We start from the raw sequence: 21,435 nt of genomic DNA on the forward strand, positions 1-21,435 counted from the left end.
TCTGACATGGCGGCTGGATTCACAACGAGTGTAGCTTTAATTTGGTATCTTACATTTGTGATTTAATGAAAGTTTGATTTTATATATATATTTTTTAATTTAGCGCTCTACATTTTCTCTGGCTATTGGCCAAGTGGGACGCTACCGTCCCACATATCCCAGAAAGGTTTAATCAACGTTTCAGTAAAAGTGACGGTTTTAGCCAGCCGGCTAATTTTCAACCGCAGTCCCTGGGCAGGTTATTAAAAACAATTACAATACAGACAATCAATGAGCAGTGAGCACACGCAGATCAACATAGGACAAGTAAGACATAGCATACAGACAGAGCAACATAGCACAAAAAGCAACAAGACAAATGTAAAAACAGAGATATGTTTATCCAACATCACAACACAAAGAAGTAAAGGATTTGTACCACAGATCAGTACAAATTCAACACTGGTAGAGAAAAGAATGTGCCAATTAAACAGAATATTATCTAACATCTGGTCCTAACAGATACATTACGCTGTATGATAATTTTAAAAGGCTCACCTATATACCTCCAATGTACTCACATCCTACCTTACCTTTGTCTGTACACTATGCCTTGAATCTATGCTATCGAGCCCAGAAACCTGCTCCTTTTACTCTCTGTTCCGAACGTGCTAGACGGCCAGTTCGTATAGCATTTAGCCGTACCCTTATCCTACTTCTCCTCTGTTCCTCTGGTGATGTAGAGGTTAATCCAGGTCCTGCAGTGCCTAGCCCCACTCCCTTGGTGCTCTCATTTGTTGACTTCTGTAACCGTAAAAGCCTTGGTTTCATGCATGTTAACATTAGAAGCCTCCTCCCTAAGTTTGTTTTACTCACTGCTTTAGCACACTCTGCCAACCCGGATGTCTTAGTCGTGTCTGAATCCTGGCTTAGGAAAACCACCAAAAACCCTGAAATCTCCATCGTTAACTATAACATTTTCTGCCAAGATAGAACTGCCAAAGGGGGCGGTGTTGCAATCTACTGCAAAGATAGCCTGCAGAGTTCTGTATTACTATCCAAGTCTGTACCCAAACAATTTGAGCTTCTACTTCTAAATATTCACCCTTCCAGAAACGTCTCTCACTGTTGCCGCTTGCTATTGACCTCCCTCTGCCCCCAGCTGTGCCCTCGATACCATATGTGAATTGATTGCCCCCCATCTATCTTCTGAGCTCGTGCTACTAGGTGACCTAAACTGGGACATGCTTAACACCCCGGCCATCCTACAATCTAAGCTTGATGCCCTCAATCTCACACAAATTATCAATGAACCTACCAGGTACAACCCTAAATCCGTAAACACGGCCACCCTCAAAGATGTCATCCTAACTAACTCGCCCTCCAAATACACCTCTGCTGTTTTCAATCAAGATCTCAGCGATCACTGCCTCATTGCCTGCATCCGAAATGGGTCTGCGACCAAACGACCACCCCTCATCACTGTCAAACGCTCCCTAAAACACTTCTGCGAGCAGGCCTTCCTAATCAACCTGGCCGGGGTATCTTGGAATGACATTGACCTCATCCCGTCAGTAGATGATGCCTGGCTATTCTTTAAAAGTGCCTTCCTCACCATGCCCCATTCAAAAAATGTAGAACTAGAAATAGATGTAGTCCTTGGTTCACTCCAACCTGTCTGCCCTTGACCAGCACAAAAACATACTGTGGCGTTCTGCATTAGCCCCCGTGATATGCAACTTTTCAGGGAAGTTAGGAACAAATATACACAGGCAGTTAGGAAAGCTAAGGCTAGCTTTTTCAAACTGAAATTTGCATCCTGTAGTACTGACTCAAAAAAGTTCTGGGACACTGTAAAGTCCATGGAGAATAAGAGCACCTCCTCCCAGCTGCCCACTGCTCTGAGGCTAGGAAACACTGTCACCACCAATAAATCCACTATAATTGAGAATTTCAATAAGCATTTCTCTACGGCTGGCCATGCTTTCCACCTGGCTACCCCTACCCCGGTCAACTGCCCGGCACCCTCCACAGCAACCTGCCAAAGCCCCCACCATTTCTCCTTCACTCAAATCCAGATAGCTGATGTTTTGAAAGAGCTGCAAAATCTGGACCCCTACAAATCAGCCGGGCTAGACAATCTGGACCCTCTCTTTCTAAAATGATCTGCCGAAATTGTTGCAACCCCTATTATTAGCCTATTCAACCTCTCTTTCGTATCGTCTGAGATTCCCAAAGATTGGAAAGCTGCCGCGGTCATCCCCCTCTTCAAAGGGGGTGACACTCTAGACCCAAACTGCTACAGACCTATATCTATCCTACCCTGTCTTTCTAAGGTCAAGTTAACAAACAGATTACCGACCATTTCGAATCCCACCGTACCTTCTCCGCTATGCAATCTGGTTTCAGAGCTGGTCATGGGTGCACCTCAGCCACGCTCAAGGTCCTAAACGACATCATAACTGCCATCGATAAGAGACATTACTGCGCAGCCATATTCATCGAACTGGCCAAGGCTTTCGACTCTGTCAATCACCACATTCTTATTGGCAGACTCGACAGCCTTGGTTTCTCAAATGATTGCCTCGCCTGGTTTACCAACTACTTCTCTGATAGAGTTCAATGTGTCAAATCGGAGGGCCTGTTGTCCGGACCTCTGGCCGTCTCTATGGGGGTACCACAGGCTTCAATCCTCGGGCCGACTCTCTTCTCTGTATACATCAATGATGTTGCTCTTGCTGCTGGTGATTCTCTGATCCACCTCTACGCAGACGACACCATTCTGTATACTTCTGTCCCTTCTTTGGATACTGTGTTAACTAACCTCCAGACGAGTTTCAATGCCATACAACTCTCCTTCCGTAGCCTCCAACTGCTCTTAAAAGCAAGTAAAACTAAATGCATGCTATTCAACCGATCACTGCTCACACCTGCTCGCCCGTCCAGCATCACTACTCTGGACGGCTCTGACTTAGAATACGTGGACAACTACAAATACCTAGGTGTCTGGTTAGACTGTAAACTCTCCTTCCAGACTCACATGAAGCATCTCCAATCCAAAATTAAATCTAGACTCGGCTTCCTATATCGCAACAAAGCATCCTTCACTCATGCTGCCAAACATACCCTCGTAAAACTGACCATCCTACCGATCCTCGACTTCGGTGATGTCATCTATAAAATAGCCTCCAACACTCTACTCAACAAACTGGATGCAGTCTATCACAGTGCCATCCGTTTTGTCACCAAAGCCCCATATACTACCCACCATTGTGACCTGTACACTCTCGTTGGTTGGCCCTCGCTGCATACTCGTCGCCAAACCCACTGGCTACAGGTTATCTACAAGTCTCTGCTAGGTAAAGTCCCCCCTTATCTCAGCTCACTGGTCACCATAGCAGCACCCACTCGTAGCACGCGCTCCAGCAGGAATATCTCACTGGTCACCCCCAAAGCCAATTCCTCCTTTGGTCGTCTTTCCTTCCAGTTCTCTGCTGCCAATGACTAGAACGAACTGCAAAAATCTCTGAGCTGGAAACACTTATCTCCCTCACTAGCTTAAAGCACCAGCTGTCAGAGCAGCTCACAGATTACTGCACCTGTACATAGCCTTTCTATAATTTAGCCCAAACAACTACCTCTTCCCCTACTGTATTTATTTATTTATTTTGCTCTTTTTCACCCCATTATTTCTATTTCTACTTTGCACATTCTTCCACTGCAAATCTACCATTCCAGTGTCTTACTTGCTATATTGTTTTAACCTCGACACCATGGCCTTTTTCTCCCTTATCTCACCTCATTTGCTCACATTGTATATAGGCTTATTTTTCTACTGTATTATTGACTGTATGTTTTGTTTATTCCATGTGTAACTCTGTGTTGTTGTATGTGTCGAATTGCTATGCTTTATATCTTGGCCAGGTCGCAGTTGTAAATGAGAACTTGTTCTCAACTAGCCTACCTGGTTAAATAAAGGTGAAATAAATAAAAATATATATATATATGTCATATATCTGTGTTTAATTTGTTTTAAATTAGTTATGCTTTTTTTATTTTGAATACTGCACTGTTGAGTCGGGCTTGCAAATTAAGCATTTCACTGTACTAGTGCATGTGACAAATTAAACTTGAAAATTGAAACTAATTACGTACTGTATGTTCCAGAGAGAGACATCTCTTGTCTCCTCCCTCTCACCAAACACAAACTGTACACAGTGCTCAGTACCAACACAAATCCTTTACTGCTTCCTTAGGATGAATATATACTGTATATGATATGATATTTGATACAGAGCCCTAGTTACTCTCAGATTATTACATTACCCTCATTATTATTACAAATCAGCTTTTTTAATCATGAATATTGCTTGCTAAGAGAACTTCACTGAGTGCTAATGATACCAATTCTTTCTAACATTTCTAACATTGTAGCTCCACAGCATCCATTCTCCCATCATCAGTGTCTGTTGTCCATATTCTTCCAATGAGTGTAGACCTGCAAGAAGTATGAAGCATGACGGTAAGTCAAAGAAAGTGAGAAGTCATCGATGCGTCCCATTGTGTGCTGTTGCTTGGTGCTGTGCCTTGGCCCTGGTCTGGGCTTGTTGCTGGTTCTGGGCCCTCGTCAGTGCCTGGTCGAAGTCCCTGAGCTTTCTCTGCAAGTTTGACGGTCTATCCTGACAGGGTCTCTTCGCAAGCGGCCCACCCTCCTCCTCACCCTCCTCCTGCAGCTGGGCTGCACAGTGCTTCCTGGTGCGTGACTGAAATGTCTTCATAATGTCGCTGATCTCTCTCAGACTCTGTGGGATACAACGATTAGCAACACACATGACTAGTTATGTACTGTGTATTCACAATGACTAGGCCTTTTGCTTTTCACAGTTACTGAAGTTAAAATATGTGTAATGTTAGTTAGGCTTCAGACAGGAAGTATAGAAGAGGGTCAGTTAGGGAATCGTTAGCAGGGTTAGAGAGGTATGTCCAACCTCTGACCTTTGAGAAGCTTCTGCTGAAGATGTAGAGGACCCCAGTGCGGGGGGAGGGGTGTGTGCTGGGCTTGTGGGGGGAGATGTAGAGGGAATGGTGGTTGGAGGGGCGGAGTCTGCGCAAGGATCCAATACGCTGGCAGGGGTATGGTGAAAGGGGAGGGGTTTCAACCTGTGCATGGAAAAATAATCCGAATGTGGTCAGAACCTCTGTTGGACAGTGATGATAGCACTGGGCCTAGGAACAATGCACTGCATCTGTTCAAGGACTTCTCTTACTTATATTACAGGATCAGATGACCTGTAAGTACCCATGATATTATACCACAGTTTGGACATATCTGAGACCACTGGTAAATTGTTTCCTACATATTGTGTATGACGACTACTGACTCCATTAGGTAGTATATGAAAATGTCCCCTCACCCCGGCTATGGTCAGAGAGCTGGAGTTGTAGCGCAGGGCAAAGTCTTTCATCTGTTTGACATAGACGGTGTTGTAGAAATAGATGAGGTGTCTTCTCTCCCCCTGGTCCTGTCTACAGGGAGCTCTGGGTCCTGTAGGATGGGTGGGAGGGCTCTGGTATGTAAGCAAGCTACTGCTGGGGTCTACATCAACTGGGAAACAGAGCAGCATCACCATCAAAAATTATCCGTTTAAATACTTAATTATTGAATTAAATTATTTGTTAATTCATGCATATTATGATGCAAACATATCCATGTGAATGTATGTATTTTTCTATTTGTCCAACTGTTTTCTCTGTTGGATCCACCAGGAGAGGTTTGTGAGGTCTTGGTGTTTCTCCCTGAGATCAGAACACTTCTGAATACCTGACAGGAGGACAATACAGACTTCATCAACTACACAATAACAAACAAGCTGGATTTAACTCACTTACACACACAAAAGCAAGCAAAACATTTATCTCCTTACACAGTTGCTTGCTTGAGGCTGAGTCTTGTAGCACTGCATGATGAGCTTGAAGGGCAAGTCAACGTTGGTTACCTGCACAAGCAACACACAGCATAAACATGGAAATTAAGGTATTATAATACATTATTATCATCAATACACAGCTGAAGAAGTATAGAAGGCTGAATGCCTTGCTGTCGATCACCCAAGTCATAAAACCATCTGCATTAAGGAAGTATAGCAAAAAGTCTAGAGGAAAAGCAAATAGTGCTACCTTGGCCATGACATAGATGGCACACATGAGTATTTGGTCCAGGTGTCGGTCTAGCATGAGGTCAGTGCAGTGGACCAAGGAGTGTTCAACGCAGGTCCAGATCTTCAGCCGCAGCGCCTCACAGATGTCCAGTTTAACACAGATGTCCCTCAGACGCATGCTCACCAGGTGGTAGACCTGAGACAGAGGGAAGGAGTATGGCCTTTGTCTTGTGGATCTTGTAACTAAATATCTAGGCTCATAGCATTCAGGCCAGCTCAGGTATGTAGAAATCTGTGAGTAAAGCCTACCTTGCGGAGGAACAGTGAGATGGAGCCCTTACTCTGAGGTCTGTGTGTGACTGGGTTCTGGGGCTGCTGGGTAGAGGTGCTGGAGACTTGCTGTGGAGGAATGGGCTGACCCACAACACTGAGGGTAAATGTGATGCCTCCCCGGTCATTGGCAATGCCTGGGTGTGGAAGAGCTTTAATTGAACAAAGAGCACTGATTGTTGTGATATGTAAACAAGGTATATAACATGTTTATTACAAGATTTATTACATTATGTCAGTATTCTATTAGAGTTGTCATTTCTATGGCCATATTGGGTTTCATCTGAGGGAAAGTCTTTACCTCGAACCGGTATGGTGACTGACTGGCCATTGTTGGTGGTGACAGTGGCTGATGCCATGGTGACTATAGTCTGTCTAGTAACAATGACAGAGGAGGACTGGGATGGGCTGACTGGTGTGGTAGGGCAAGCGGCCATCTTTGAGCCAGCAGGGGGTGAGCTGTAGCGTTCATGGTGGGTAATCGGAGGGTTCAGGTCATTTCCATGGATCCCATTCACAAGGCTTGAGGTCAAGTGTGAAGGGGTGGGAGGGATCTTGGCCATCTTGTCTGTGTCCTCTGAGTATTGGGGGAGCATCACCTGGAACACGCATAGAACCATCTGTTACCTCAAGTTTGGGATCATTTTGTTTCCTCTTTTTAATGGAACGACAGCCGCCATGCTGCCATATTAGACCAACTTGTTTCGAGTGCGCCAGCGGTGTTGCTCTATATATTTTGACAGGGTGCACTGTGAATTTTTCCCAGTTGACAAACAGGTGAATTTGAACCGTTGCCCGCTGACCTGATGGTATGCAGGCAGCTGTCCCTGTCCCTTAGCAGCTCTGATCTGGTCCCAGAGTGGTGAGTCTCTCCTCCAGGCCAGACTCTCCAGGACCCTCTCCTCTATATGGGTCAGATGCCTGACCACACTCGGCAGCAAGCCCTCCTCAGCCCGCAGCACCAGCTCTATCACCTGGCACACAGCACACACAGTAGAGGGTTAAACAGCACCTAAACACATCACTAAGATTACAGTAGACGTGTTTGAACCCAGGACGTCTGTATGCCCCAAGACTGTGTAAGCCCTCTGAGCCCAAGCCTAGGCATTAGCTTGAGGAGCTAACACAATGCTTCAGTTTTCAGGTAAGGTTACTTATCACGTGAAACCACCTCCTTTATGATGTTACAGTACAGTATGACATGTACTGCAGGTGTTTTGTGTAGATGTTACCTTGTAGAAGTCGTATGGCGCCAGGCTAAAGATGTCAATGACCAGGGGGAAGCTGCCTGGTGGCTGATGGGAGAAGTTGACCATCTCCAGACAACAGGCCACTAGAGAGCGCTGGAACAGATCATGCTCCAGAATGCCCTGCCAAGAAACAAGTCATCAAGGACAACCTCTATACTATACATGTCTGTACAACATTTTGTCTGATATTTATATTGTATTTATTTATTTTAATCCTAGGCCCCTGTCCCCGCAGGAGGCCTTTTGCCTTTTGGTAGGCCGTCATTGTAAATAAGAATTTGTTCTTAACTGCCTTGCTTAGGTTAAATAAAGGTTAAATAAAAAAATACATAAATAAAATACAACAGTACCCCCAGAGGGAATTGTAAAGTGAATGCTTAATGACACTAAACAGTGCAGTTCCATTCGTACACAGCAGAGGGCAGAGGACTCACTAAAAGGTCTTTGGCTCCCAGCCTCTTCCTCTCCTGATTGATGACAGCCTCTAGAACCCTGTAGTACAAAGCCTCTGTCTGGCTGGAGAACTTCACTCCTCTCTCTACAAACAACAGGAAGTTACTGAAAAGTGCACATTAATGTCAATATATCAACACATGCACACAGACACACACACACCTCTGTCTAGGCTGCGGTTCTCTTCCCATGGTTCCTGGTAGTGCTGGATGAAGGTGTGGAGCATGTCTCTGAGTCTAGTGGAGATGACCTCACTAGGGTTTCTGGCACAGAACCTAAACAAAATACACCTTAAAGAACCATACAGCCACTTTTCCACCCCCATAGACTACTGATAGATATTGCCCACCCATAGGTATAGATCTAGGATAAGCTTATCTTCCCCCAAATCATAACCTTCTCCATAATGGGAAGAATGTGTAACATAGTAAAACAACATGTATTTTCTTACTCTTCTACAAACTCAACACCGACCATAGATCACAGTGTACTCTATCATAGGCTACAGGCCCAAATACATTTCCCCTGCGGCACATTACAGTCTACTACAGTTACGTATGAGGCCCACACAGGCACATGCCCACCATAGCTGACCTGAATGTTCTAGCCAGACTGTCACTGGGTACATGTCTCTGGGTTGCCATGACGACCTCCAGCCGCTCACAGCACCTCCGCTGGTAGAGTGTAGCTCCGTGTCAGTCAGTGGAGTAGCAGTGGACACCTGTACATAATGCATACACCAGGCAGAGGTTTGAAAACCCTTTAGAGCGGCACATGAGACCGTATAAATAGGATCATCATTATATTTCCTTGCATGAGAAACATGTGAAACAACGGTTTAAATTTATAACACGAACCACACAATAATGATACTAAGTCATCTCAGAGATAATTGGGCCTAAGTTAATGTGTGTGTGTGTGTGGGGGGAGGGGGCTGGCCTTCAGTTATGAGATGACAACGATGATGAACTGCCAAAATACAAATATTTCCTGTTGAAAAGGAATATTCCGATTTATTAATCTGTTTCTCTGTTTGTCAAGCAGTTCTACAGTTCTTCTGTGGAAGGATTCAGAGAGAGAGAGAGTGAGAGAGAGAGCCCATGTCCCATCATGGAATATACAAGGTCTGAAGTCATCTGCCTTTGGACTAAAGAGCAGGAACCCAGACTTCACCACTATTAAATAAATCAAAACAGGAACATGTTACATCTGGTTAGAAATAAATAAATAAATAATCTCAACAGATAAAAATGTTGTCCTGTGTGCTACCTACACACGTAATTTTTTTTTTTGCTATGGAACCTTAAAGGGTTCTTCAGCTATCCCCATAGGAGAACCATTTGAGGAACCATTTTTGGTCCAGGTAGAACCTTTTTGGTTCAAGGTAGAAACATTTTGGATTTCATGTAGGACCCTTTCCAGAGAGGGTTCTACATAGAACCCAAAAGGGTTCTATGTGGAACCAAAAAGGGTTCTCCTACGGGGACAGCCGAAGAACCGTTTTGGAATGTACAGTACTGTATATCCCCCCACTAGAAATCCCCCATACTTTAATAAAGACAGCTTCTCCATCCTAAAGGGGGAGCTCAATCATTTCCAGACCAAGGGACATGTCCTAGTCTGTGGATACCTAAACGCCAGAACTGGACAAAACCTGACACACTCAGAACACAGGGGATTAAAACCTACCTGGAGGTGGCAGCATTCCCTCCCCAATTTGCCCAACAACTATGACAAAACAACCAACAAAAACGGGTCACACAACTCCTGCAGCTCTGTCGCACGCTGGGTCTGTACATAGTCAATGGTGGGCTTCAAGGGGACTCCTATGGTAGGTACACATACAGCTCATGTCTTGGCAGCAGTACTGTAAACTACTTTATCACAGACCTCAACCCAGAGTCTCTCAGAGCGTTCACAGTCAGCCCACTGACACCCCTATCAGACCACAGCAAAATCACAGCCTACTTGAACAGAACAAAACTCAATCATGAGGCATCAAAGCCAAGTAAACTGCATACTATTAACAAATGATATAGATAAAAGGAAAGTAGTGTGGAAACCTACCAGAAAACAATTAGCCAACAACAAAATCAATCCCTTTTAGACAATTTCCTGGACAAAACGTTTCAGTGCAAACTTAGCAGTAAAAAGCCTAAACACTAAACAAACAACAACATGAAGAGCTATCTATCCAAAATGGACATGCATGGATAAATTACTTCTCCAAACTTTTCTGGCACTATAACAAACAGCAAAAACAAATAGTTCGGAAAGTATTCAGACCCCTTGACTTTTTCCACATTTCGTTACGTTACAAACTTAATCTAAAATGTATTTGTTTAAAGTATTATCCTCAGCAATCTACACACAATACCTCATAAGGACAAGGCAAAAACAGATTTTTAGAAATGTTGGCAAATTTATAAAATAAAATAAAAACAGAAATACCTTATTTACATAATTATTCAGACCCTTTGAAATGAGACTTCAAATTGAACTCAGGTGCATCCTGTTTCCATTGATCATCCTTGAGATGTTTCTATAACTTGATTGGAGTCCACCTGTGGGAAATTCAATTGATTGGACATGATTTGGAAAGGCACACACCTGTCTATATAAGGTCCCACAGTTGACAGTGCATGTCAGAGCAAAAACCAAGCCATGAGGTCGAAGGAATTGTCCATAGAGCTCCGAGACAGGATTGTGTCGAGGCACAGATCTGGGGAAGGGTACCAAAACATTTCTGCAGCATTGAAGGTCCCCAAGAACCCAGTGGCCTCCATCATTCTTAAACGGAAGAAATTTGGAACCACCAAGACGCTCCCTAGAGCTGAGCCTAAGCACACAGCCAAGACAACGCAGAAGTGGCTTCGGGGCAAGTCTCTGAAGGTCCTTGAGTGGCCCAGCCAGTGCCCGTGCCTGAACCCGATCGAACATCTCTGGAGAGACATGAAAACAGCTGTACAGCAACGCTCCCCATCTAACCTGACAGAGCTTGAGAGGATCTGCGGAGAAAAATAGAAGAACCTCCCAAATACAGGTGTGCCAGTACTGAGTAAAGTGTCTGAATACTTAAGTAAATTTGATGTTTCATTTTTTATAAATTAGCAAACATTTATATATATATATATAAAAAAAAAAGTTTTTGCTTTGTCATTATGTGATATTGTGTGTAGATTGATGTGGGGGGGTGTAAAAAGTCAATGGGTCAGAATACTTTCCGAAGGCACTGTACATGATCATTAAAAAATCTTAGTGAGCTATTAAAGAGTACCAGAATCCACTGGATTCTCCAATTACACTGAATGAACTACAGGACAAAATACAAATCTCTCAACCTAAAAAGGCTTGTGGTGTTGATGGTATCCGAAATAAAATGATCAAATATACAGACCACAAAATCCAATTGTCTATACTTAATCTCTTTAACATCCTCCTCAGCTCTGGCCTTTTCCCTAATATTTGGAACCAATGACTAATCACCCAAATCCACAGAAGTGGAGACAAATTTGACCCCAAGAACTACATTTCCTCAGTGAAAACAGTCCTGAGCAAATGTCAAATTGGCTTTTTACCAAATTACCGTACGACAGACTACGTATTCACCCTGCACACCCATTTTGACAAACAAACAAAACAAAAGCAAAGTCTTCTCATGCTTTGTTGATTGCTTTTGACTCAATTTGGCATGAGAGTCTGCTATACAAATTGATCTAAAGCGGTGTTGGGGGGAAAAACATAAAATCCATGTAAACAAACAATGTGTACAAGTACAGTTGAAGTCAGAAGTTTACAAACACTTAGGTTGGAGTCATTAAAACTTGTTTTTCAACCACTCCACAAATTTCTTGTTAACAAACGAGTTTTGGCAAGTCGGTTAAGGACATCTATTTTGTGCAAGACACAAGTAATTTTTCCAACAGTTGTTTTAGACAGACTATTTCACTTATAATTCACTGTATCGCAATTCCAGTGGGTCAGAAGTTTACATACGCTAAGTTGACTGTGCCTTTAAACAGCTTAGGAAATTCCAGAAAAGGATGTCATGGCTTTAGAAGCTTCTGATAGGCTAATTGCATTCATTTGAGTCAATTGGAGGTGTACCTGTGGATGTATTTCAAGGTCTACCTTCAAACTCAGCGCCTCTTTGCTTGACATCATGGGAAAATCAAAAGAAATCAGCCAAGACAAATTAGCCAAAAATTGTAGACCTCCACAAGTCTGGTTCATCCTTGGGAGCAATTTTCAAATGCCTGAAGGTACCACGTTCATCTGTACAAACAAAAGTACACAAGTATAAACACCATGGGACCACGCAGCTGTCATACCGCTCAGGAAGGAGATGCGTTCTGTCTCCTAGAGATGAACGTACTTTGGTGCGAAAAGTGCAAATCAATCCCAGAACAACAGCAAAGGACCTTGTGAAGATGCTGGAGGAAACAGGTACAAAAGTATCTATATCTACAGTAAAACGAGTCCTATATCGAGATAACCTAAAAGGCTGCACAGCAAGGAAGAAGCCACTGCTCCAAAACCGCCATAAATTAAGCCAGACTACGGTTTGCAACTGCACATGGGGACAAAGATTGTACTTTTTGGAGAAATGTCCTCTGGTCTGAGGAACCAAAAATCTAACTTTTTGGCCATAATGACCATTGTTATGTTTGGAGAAAAAAGGGGGATGCTTTCAAGCTGAAGAACACCATCCCAACCGTGTAGCACTGGGGTGGCAGCATCATGTTGTGGGGGTGCTTTGCTGAAGGAGGGACTGGTGTACTTCACAAAATAGATGGCTTCATGAGAAAGGAAAATTATGTGGCTATATTGAAGCAACATCTCAAGACATCAGTCAGGAAGTTGAAGCTTGGTTGCAAATGGGTCTTCCAAATGGACGATGACCCCAAAGATACTCCCAAAGTTGTGGCAAAATGGCTTAAGGACAACAAAGTCAAGGTATTGGGGTTGCCATCACAAACCTCTGACCTCAATCCTTTAGAAAATTTGTGGGCAGAACTGAAAAAGCGTGTGCGAGCAAGGAGGCCTACAAACCTGACTCAGATACACCAGCTCTGTCAGGAGGAATGTGGAAGGCTACCCAAAACGTTTGACCAAAGGTAAACAATTTAAAGGCAATGCTACCAAATACTAATTGAGTGTATGTAAACTTCTGACCCACTGGGAATGTGATGAAAGAAAGAAAAGCTGAAATAAATCATTCTCTCTACTATTATTCTGACATTCTTAAAATAAAGTGGTGATCCTACCTGACCTAAAACAGGGAATTCTTACTAGGATTAAATGTCAGGAATTGTGAAAAACTGAGTTTAAATGTATTTGGCTAAGGTGTATGTAAACTTCCGACTTCAACTGTATGCAGCTAAAATTGCCCCACAAAAAAATTGCCCCACTCTCTTCAACATTTATACCAACAAATTGGCAAGGGCTCAGTCTGAAGCACCCGGCCTCACCCTACTAGACTCTGAAGTCAAATGTTTACTGTTTGCAGATGATCTGGTGCTTCTGTCGCCAACTGGGGGCGGCAGGTAGCCTAGTGGTTATTGCGTTGGACTAGTAACTGAAAGGTTGCAAGATCGAATCCCCGAGCTGACAAGGTAAAAATCTGTCATTCAGCCCCTGAACAAGGCAGTTTTAAATTAACCCACTGTTCCTAGGCGGTCATTGAAATAATAATTTGTTCTTAACGGACTTCTAATAAAAAAATCTAATAATGAAGCAGCACCTAGATCTTCTGCAGATTCTGTCAAACTTGGGCCCTGACAGTTAATCTCAGTAAAACAAAAATAATGGTGTTCCAAAAAAGGTCCAGTTTCCAGCCCCACAAATACAAATTCCATCTAGACACTGTTGCCCTAGATCACACAAAACAATATACCTACCTTGACCTACACATCAGCACCACAGAAGCCCTCTATGGTTGTGAGGTCTGGGGTCCTCTCACAAACGAATAATTCACAAACCCCAAATTGAGACTCCATGCAGAAATATGAAAAAATATGTACAATGTAAAACTGCAAATAATGCATTCAGAGCAGAATTAGGACAAATACCGCTAATTATCAAAATCCAGAAAAGAGCAATTAACTTCCACAACCACCTAAAAGGAAGCGATTCTCAAACCTTCCATAACAAAGCCCTCACCTACAGAGAGATGAACCTGGAGAAGCCAGCTGGTACTGGGACTCTGTTCACAACAGGACAGCAACACAATTAGACCCAACCAAATCATGAGAAAACAAAAAGATAATTACTTGACACATTGGAAAAAATCAACAAAAAACTGAGCAAACAGTAGCAGAATACCTGACCGCTGTGACTGACCCAACATTAAGAAAAGCTTTGACTATGTACAGACTCAGTGAGCATGGCTTTGCTATCGAGAGGTCAACATCGGCAGACCTGGCTCTCAAGAAAAGACAGGCTATGTGCACACTGCCCACAAAATGAGGTGGAAACCAAGCTGCACTTCCTAACCTCCTGCAAAATGTATGACCATATTGGAGCCACATACAGAGCATTCAGAAAGTATTCATACCCCTTGACTTATTCCACATGATGTGTTACAACCGGAAATGTTTGATGTGTTACAACCTGAATTCATGGATTAATTGATTTACACACAATACCCCATAATGAAAACATGTTTTTAGAAACGTTTGCTAATTTATTGAAAATGAAATACAGAAATCTCATTTACACAAGTATTCACACACCCGAGTCAATACATGTTAGAATCACCTTTGGCAGCGATTACGAGCTGTGAGTCTTTCTGGGTAAATCTCTAAGAGTTTTCCACATGTGGATTGTACAATATTTGCACATTATTATAAAAAGGATATTCAAGCTCTGTCAAGTTGGTTGATCATGGCTAGACCGCCATCTTCAAGTCTTGCCATAGATTTTCAAAATTGTAACTAGGCCACATTTAATGTTGTCTTGGTAAGCAACTCCAGTGTATATTTGGCCTTGTGTTTTAGGTTATTTTCCTGCTGAGAGGTGATTTTGTCTCCCTTTGTCTGGTGGAAAGCAGACTGAACCAGGTTTCCCTCTAGGATTTTGCCTGTGCTTAACTCTATTCCGTTTCTTTTTACTCTACAAAACTCCCTAGTCCTTGCTGATGACAAGCATACCCATAACATGACGCACCACCACCATGCTTGAAAATATGAAGGTGGTACTCAGTGATGTGTTCTGCTGGATTTTCCCCAAACATAATACTTTGTATTCAGGACATAAAGTTAATTTCTTTGCCACGTTTTGCAGTTTCGCTTTAGTGCCTTGCTGCAAACTGGCTGTATGTTTTGGAACATTTCTTTCTGTGTAGGCTTCCTTCTTTTGACTCTGTCCTTTAGCTTAGTAATATAGAGTAACTACAATGTTGTTGATCCATTCTCAGTTTTCTCCTATCACAGCCATTAAACTCTGTAATGGTTTTAATGTCACCATTGGCCTCATGGTTAAATCCCTGAGCGGTTTCTTTCCTCTTCTGTAACTGAGCTAGGAGGGACGCCTGTATCTTTGTAGCGACTGGGTGTATTGATACACCATCCAAAGTGTAATTAATAACCATGCTCAAAGGGATATTTAATTTCAGCTTTTTTTATTTGACCCATTTACCAATAGGTGCCCTTCTTTGCATTGGAAAACCTCCCTGTTCTTTGTGGTTCAATCGGTGTTTGAAATTCACTGCTTGACTGAGGGACCTTACAGATAATTGTACAATATGTGTCGGTTACAGAGATAAGGTAGTCATTCAAAAGGTAGTCGTTCATGTTAAACACTATTATTGCACACAGAGTCTCTGTAACTTATTATGTGACTTGTTAAGCACATTTTTACTCCTGAACTTATTTAGGCTTGACATAACAAAGAGGTTGAATACTTATTGACTCAAGACATTTCAGCTCTTCATTTTTTATTAATTTGTAAACATTTCTAAAAACATAATTCCACTTTGACATTATGGGTATTGTGTGTAGGCCAGTGACACAACATCTCAATTTATTCCAAATAAAAATACAGGCTGTCACGCAACAAAATGCAGAAAAGTCAAGGGGTGTGCACATTTTCTGAAGGCACTATATTTCCCTCAGATTACAGACCCACAAAGAATTTGAAAACCAATCCAATCTCCCATATCTATTAGGTGAAATACAACAGTATGCCAACACAACAGCAAGATTTGTGACCTGGAGCACAAACACCATTGTAAATACAACCTATATTTATCTGCTTATTTATATTACCTTTCATACCTCAACTATTTGCACATTGTTACATAGCACTGTACATAGCCAGCGATATAACATTTGAAATGTCTATATTCTTTTAAAACTTTTGTGAGCGTAATGTTTACTATTAATTTCTGATAGTTTATTTCCCTTTCCCTTTCCATTTTGTTTGTCTATTTCGCTTGCTTAGGCAATGTAAACATATTTCCCATGCCAATAATCGCCTTTGAATTGATTTGAAATTGATGGAGTAAAAGAGAGATTGTGCTGATTCAATGGTAACTCAGTCTCCTCTCCACAGCGATAATCATTTGCACGTGTTCTCCATTTCTCTACCATGCCAAGTTACTATCACAGACTGTGTGAGTGTGTGGTGCCCAGATGCTGCCTGGGGTAGAGGATCTGTCTCTCTGAGTGTGTGAAAATGAAGAAGTTAAACTGTGGTTTTGAATATAAACCAGATATGTCAGTAAGTGGGGAGGTGGATGCTGATTCCGAACATGTTGTGTACTATATCTGAGGACTAATTCAAGTTATAGTAAGTCAGTGAGATACGCTGGGTGTGGTTATTGGGAAGGTATTTGAGGATGATGCTAGCAATGACTGTCGTTATGGGTTGCAGGTGATAATCAGTTTTACTTTGTCCACACTAAGGAGTACCACTTTGGGTAGAGACCAACACAGAGAGACAGAGAGGGAGCGAGTGAGAGCAACAGAGAGGTAGAGAGAGAGAGAAAGAGCAACAGAGAGAGAGAAACAGAGGGCTACAAGCTAAGCTGTAAGGTTATACCAGGTGAAGTTCTCGATATTCTGACGTGAGTGTAAATTACAGCCAGAGCCAGGCTGAGGCTGGACAGGCCAATGTTGAACCACATCAATTCCTGTGTTCTGTCAGAGTCAAACCTGTACACAACGTTCCTGTTCCTGTGTTCTGTCAGAGTCAAACCTGTACACTACGTTCCTGTTCCTGTGTTCTGTCAGAGTCAAACCTGTACACTACGTTCCTGTTCCTGTGTTCTGTCAGAGTCAAACCTGTACACTACGTTCCTGTTCCTGTGTTCTGTCAGAGTCAAACCTGTACACTACGTTCCTGTTCCTGTGTTCTGTCAGAGTCAAACCTGTACACTACGTTCCTGTTCCTGTGTTCTGTCAGAGTCAAACCTGTACACTACGTTCCTGTTCCTGTGTTCTGTCAGAGTCAAACCTGTACACAACGTTCCTGTTCATGTGTTCTGTCAGAGTCAAACCTGTACACTACATTCCTGTGTTCTGTCAGAGTCAAACCTGTACACTACATTCCTGTTCCTGTGTTCTGTCAGAGTCAAACCTGTACACTACGTTCCTGTTCCTGTGTTCTGTCAGAGTCAAACCTGTACACTACGTTCCTGTTCCTGTGTTCTGTCAGAGTCAAACCTGTACACTACGTTCCTGTGTTCTGTCAGTCAAACCTGTACACTACATTCCTGTTCCTGTGTTCTGTCAGAGTCAAACCTGTACACTACGTTCCTGTGTTCTGTCAGAGTCAAACCTGTACACTACGTTCCTGTTCCTGTGTTCTGTCAGAGTCAAACCTGTACACTACGTTCCTGTTCCTGTGTTCTGTCAGAGTCAAACCTGTACACTACGTTCCTGTTCCTGTGTTCTGTCAGAGTCAAACCTGTACACTACGTTCCTGTTCCTGTGTTCTGTCAGAGTCAAACCTGTACACAACGTTCCTGTTCCTGTTTTCTGTCAGAGTCAAACCTGTACACTACGTTCCTGTTCCTGTGTTCTGTCAGAGTCAAACCTGTACACTACGTTCCTGTGTTCTGTCAGAGTCAAACCTGTACACTACGTTCCTGTTCCTGTGTTCTGTCAGAGTCAAACCTGTACACTACGTTCCTGTGTTCTGTCAGAGTCAAACCTGTACACTACGTTCCTGTTCCTGTGTTCTGTCAGAGTCAAACCTGTACACTACGTTCCTGTTCCTGTGTTCTGTCAGAGTCAAACCTGTACACTACGTTCCTGCTCCTGTGTTCTGTCAGAGTCAAACCTGTACACTACGTTCCTGTTCCTGTGTTCTGTCAGAGTCAAACCTGTACACTACGTTCCTGTTCCTGTGTTCTGTCAGAGTCAAACCTGTACACTACGTTCCTGTTCCTGTGTTCTGTCAGAGTCAAACCTGTACACAACGTTCCTGTTCCTGTGTTCTGTCACACAGTACACCGCTGTCACACAGTACACCGCTGTCACACAGTACACCGCTGTCACACAGTACACCGCTGTCACACAGTACACCGCTGTCACACAGTACACCGCTGTCACACAGTACACCGCTGTCACACAGTACACCGCTGTCACACAGTACACCGCTGTCACACAGTACACCGCTGTCACACAGTACACCGCTGTCACACAGTACACCGCTGTCACACAGTACACCGCTGTCACACAGTACACCGCTGTCACACAGTACACCGCTGTCACACAGTACACCGCTGTCACACAGTACACCGCTGTCACACAGTACACCGCTGTCACACAGTACACAGCTGTCACACAGTACACCGCTGTCACTGAATCTAATAATACCTTCCATTCATTCCCTACGAGCAACCTTACTGTTCCAACCCCAGACACTGGCCAACAGGCCTGGGTTCAAATACTATTTGAAATCGTTCAAACACTTTAGCTGGGCTTGATTGAGCTTGCTTTGCACAATTGAACCAATAGAATAGCCGTATAAGTGCAAACCCTGCTCATATGGCATTACAGGCTTGTTCTAAAGCAAACACTAAAAGTATTTGAAAGATTTCAGATAGCATTTGAATCCAGGTCTGCTGGCCAACCTATCCCTCTCTCACTCTGCAGTATTGGGACGAAGCCTTGGTTGGCTTGGCTCTACTCCATCCACTACCAGGAAAATGGATTTAGCTCACCTCCCACTGAGTCAATTCAACCTTCCTATCTGTTCTGTGTAAGTTGATGGTTATAGTAAGGCTTTAACTCTCACTGTAACATCGCTCCTGAGAGCAAGCCAGTCATAAGGGAGAGGTAGCTACTATGAGCCATGTGCTCGGTACTAATATTACTATGCATATGCTCTCACCCATGTGGGCTACACACCGGATGTGGGCTAGTGGCCCACCAACTGACAACGTGTGTCACCAGCTGCCAACTCCTTCAGAATCAGTTTATATCATCTTACCCACCACCACCACCATGCCTCTCTCTGTTCCCATGTTGGCTCTCTGTCACACTGCAATATCTTTAGAACTGACTGACTGCAGCTTCAGTGACAACCTCCAGAATACTTTTACTTTCTACAGTCATTTTGGGGCACACACATCATTCAAAATACATATACAACTGAAGTGTTTTGCATCCATTTCAGAGAAATGGAACAGAAAATGTTGCATTTTATCTTGGAAATCTAACAACTCCTACCAGCCACAAATCATACATGATCATCATCCATAATAAGGTTCTCTTCCCGTCAGTTAGACACACATCAACCCAGGACAAACAACATCCTGTGACATGTTATTTCCTGTAGTGTTACAGAGACAAAGAGAGACAAAAGAGCTGCAGTGATGCAACAAGCTACTTACAGAGGCTCGTGAGAAGGATCTGATTCTGTTTTGTAGAGGCTTGGAGACACACGGCCTCTCTGCTTCTCTCTCTGTGGGGCTAGCCAGGCTGAACAGCTGTGGGTGTGTGGGTGAGCATCAGAGCAGCACAGAGCAGTGAGCACCACTATAAGTGTACAGGCAGGCAGCAGCAGGCTGCAGTGCACTGAGACAGAGAGGAAGCTGAAGCTCTGGCTCAGCCCATTGGCTCACAGCTCACAACAGACAAGCCCCAACTTGTCATCTGCAATGGGTTGCTATGATAAGAGGCCTGAGGGCTGAGACTCACAGAGCAACAAGCGCCCCCTGGGGTGGAGTAGGAACATAATAGGGCATAAAGGAAGCAGAAGAATAGCAGTACATTAATCAGTAATGCTTTACAACAATATACAGTGGGGCAAAAAAGTATTTAGTCAGCCACCAATTGTGCAAGTTCTCCCATTTAAAAAGATGAGAGGCCTGTAATTTTCATCATAGGTACACTTCAACTATGACAGACAAAATGAGAGAAAAAAATCCAGAAAATCACATTGTAGGATTTTTAATGAATTTATTTGCAAATTATGGTGGAAAATAAGTATTTGGTCACCTACAAACAAGCAAGATTTCTGGCTCTCAAAGAACTGTAACTTCTTCTTTAAGAGGCTCCTCTGTCCTCCATTCGTTACCTGTATTAATGGCACCTGTTTGAACTTGTTATCAGTATAAAAGACACCTGTCCACAACCTCAAACAGTCACACTCCAAACTCCACTATGGCCAAGACCAAAGAGCTGTCAAAGGACACCAGAAACAAAATTGTAGACCTGCACCAGGTTGGGAAGACTGAATCTGCAATAGGTAAGCAGCTTGGTTTGAAGAAATCAACTGTGGGAGCAATTATTAGGAAATGGAAGACATACAAGACCACTGATAATCTCCCTCGATCTGGGGCTCCACGCAAGATCTCACCCCTTGGGGTCAAAATGATCACAAGAACGGTGAGCAAAAATCCCAGAACCACACGGGGGGACCTAGTGAATGACCTGCAGAGAGCTGGTACCAAAGTAACAAAGCCTACCATCAGTAACACACTACGCCGCCAGGGACTCAAATCCTGCAGTGCCAGACGTGTCCCCCTGCTTAAGCCAGTACATGTCCAGGCCCGTCTGAAGTTTGCTAGAGAGCATTTGGATGATCCAGAAGAAGATTGGGAGAATGTCATATGGTCAGATGAAACCAAAATAGAACTTTTTGGTAAAAACTCAACTCGTCGTGTTTGGAGGACAAAGAATGCTGAGTTGCATCCAAAGAACACCATACCTACTGTGAAGCATGGGGGTGGAAACATCATGCTTTGGGGCTGTTTTCCTGCAAGGGACTAGGACGACTGATCCGTGTAAAGGAAAGAATGAATGGGGCCATGT

The 21,435-nt window shown here is 43.3% G+C and overlaps 1 protein-coding gene across 3 annotated transcripts; it reads right to left on the bottom strand.

Annotated features, from left to right (window-relative positions):
* Window positions 1-361: 361 nt before the first annotated feature.
* Window positions 362-20,101, bottom strand: LOC129854471 (retinoblastoma-like protein 2). Of its 3 annotated transcripts, none has more exons than XM_055921547.1 (14): window positions 20,013-20,101; window positions 8,765-8,891; window positions 8,333-8,445; window positions 8,152-8,255; window positions 7,700-7,837; window positions 7,271-7,441; window positions 6,769-7,066; window positions 6,447-6,604; window positions 6,157-6,333; window positions 5,904-5,975; window positions 5,722-5,800; window positions 5,394-5,584; window positions 4,975-5,139; window positions 362-4,781 (listed from the first exon to the last, which is right to left on the bottom strand). In XM_055921547.1, exons 2-14 carry the CDS (start codon window positions 8,812-8,814, stop codon window positions 4,524-4,526), a joined length of 1,974 nt encoding a protein of 657 aa, XP_055777522.1. In that variant the 5' UTR covers window positions 8,815-8,891; window positions 20,013-20,101; the 3' UTR covers window positions 362-4,523. The 3 variants fall into 3 exon arrangements, with proteins under 3 accessions (XP_055777522.1, XP_055777521.1, XP_055777523.1); XM_055921546.1 differs by having other exon boundaries at window positions 6,447-6,619; XM_055921548.1 differs by lacking the exon at window positions 4,975-5,139 and having other exon boundaries at window positions 6,447-6,619.
* Between the last annotated feature and the right edge of the window lie 1,334 nt (window positions 20,102-21,435).

This window comes from Salvelinus fontinalis, chromosome 4 (genome assembly GCF_029448725.1).
Source record: "Salvelinus fontinalis isolate EN_2023a chromosome 4, ASM2944872v1, whole genome shotgun sequence".
Lineage (NCBI taxonomy): Eukaryota > Metazoa > Chordata > Actinopteri > Salmoniformes > Salmonidae > Salvelinus > Salvelinus fontinalis.

Coding starts and splice junctions, on each gene's coding strand:
- LOC129854471 (XM_055921546.1), bottom strand. CDS start 8,814: ATGGCAACCCAGAGACATGTACCCAGTGACAGTCTGGCTAGAACATTC. Junction 7,838..8,151: donor TGGGAGCCAAAGACCTTTTA/GTGAGTCCTCTG, acceptor GTTTCTTGGCAG/GGCATTCTGGAGCATGATCT. Junction 7,067..7,270: donor AGCTGCCTGCATACCATCAG/GTCAGCGGGCAA, acceptor TGCGTGTTCCAG/GTGATGCTCCCCCAATACTC.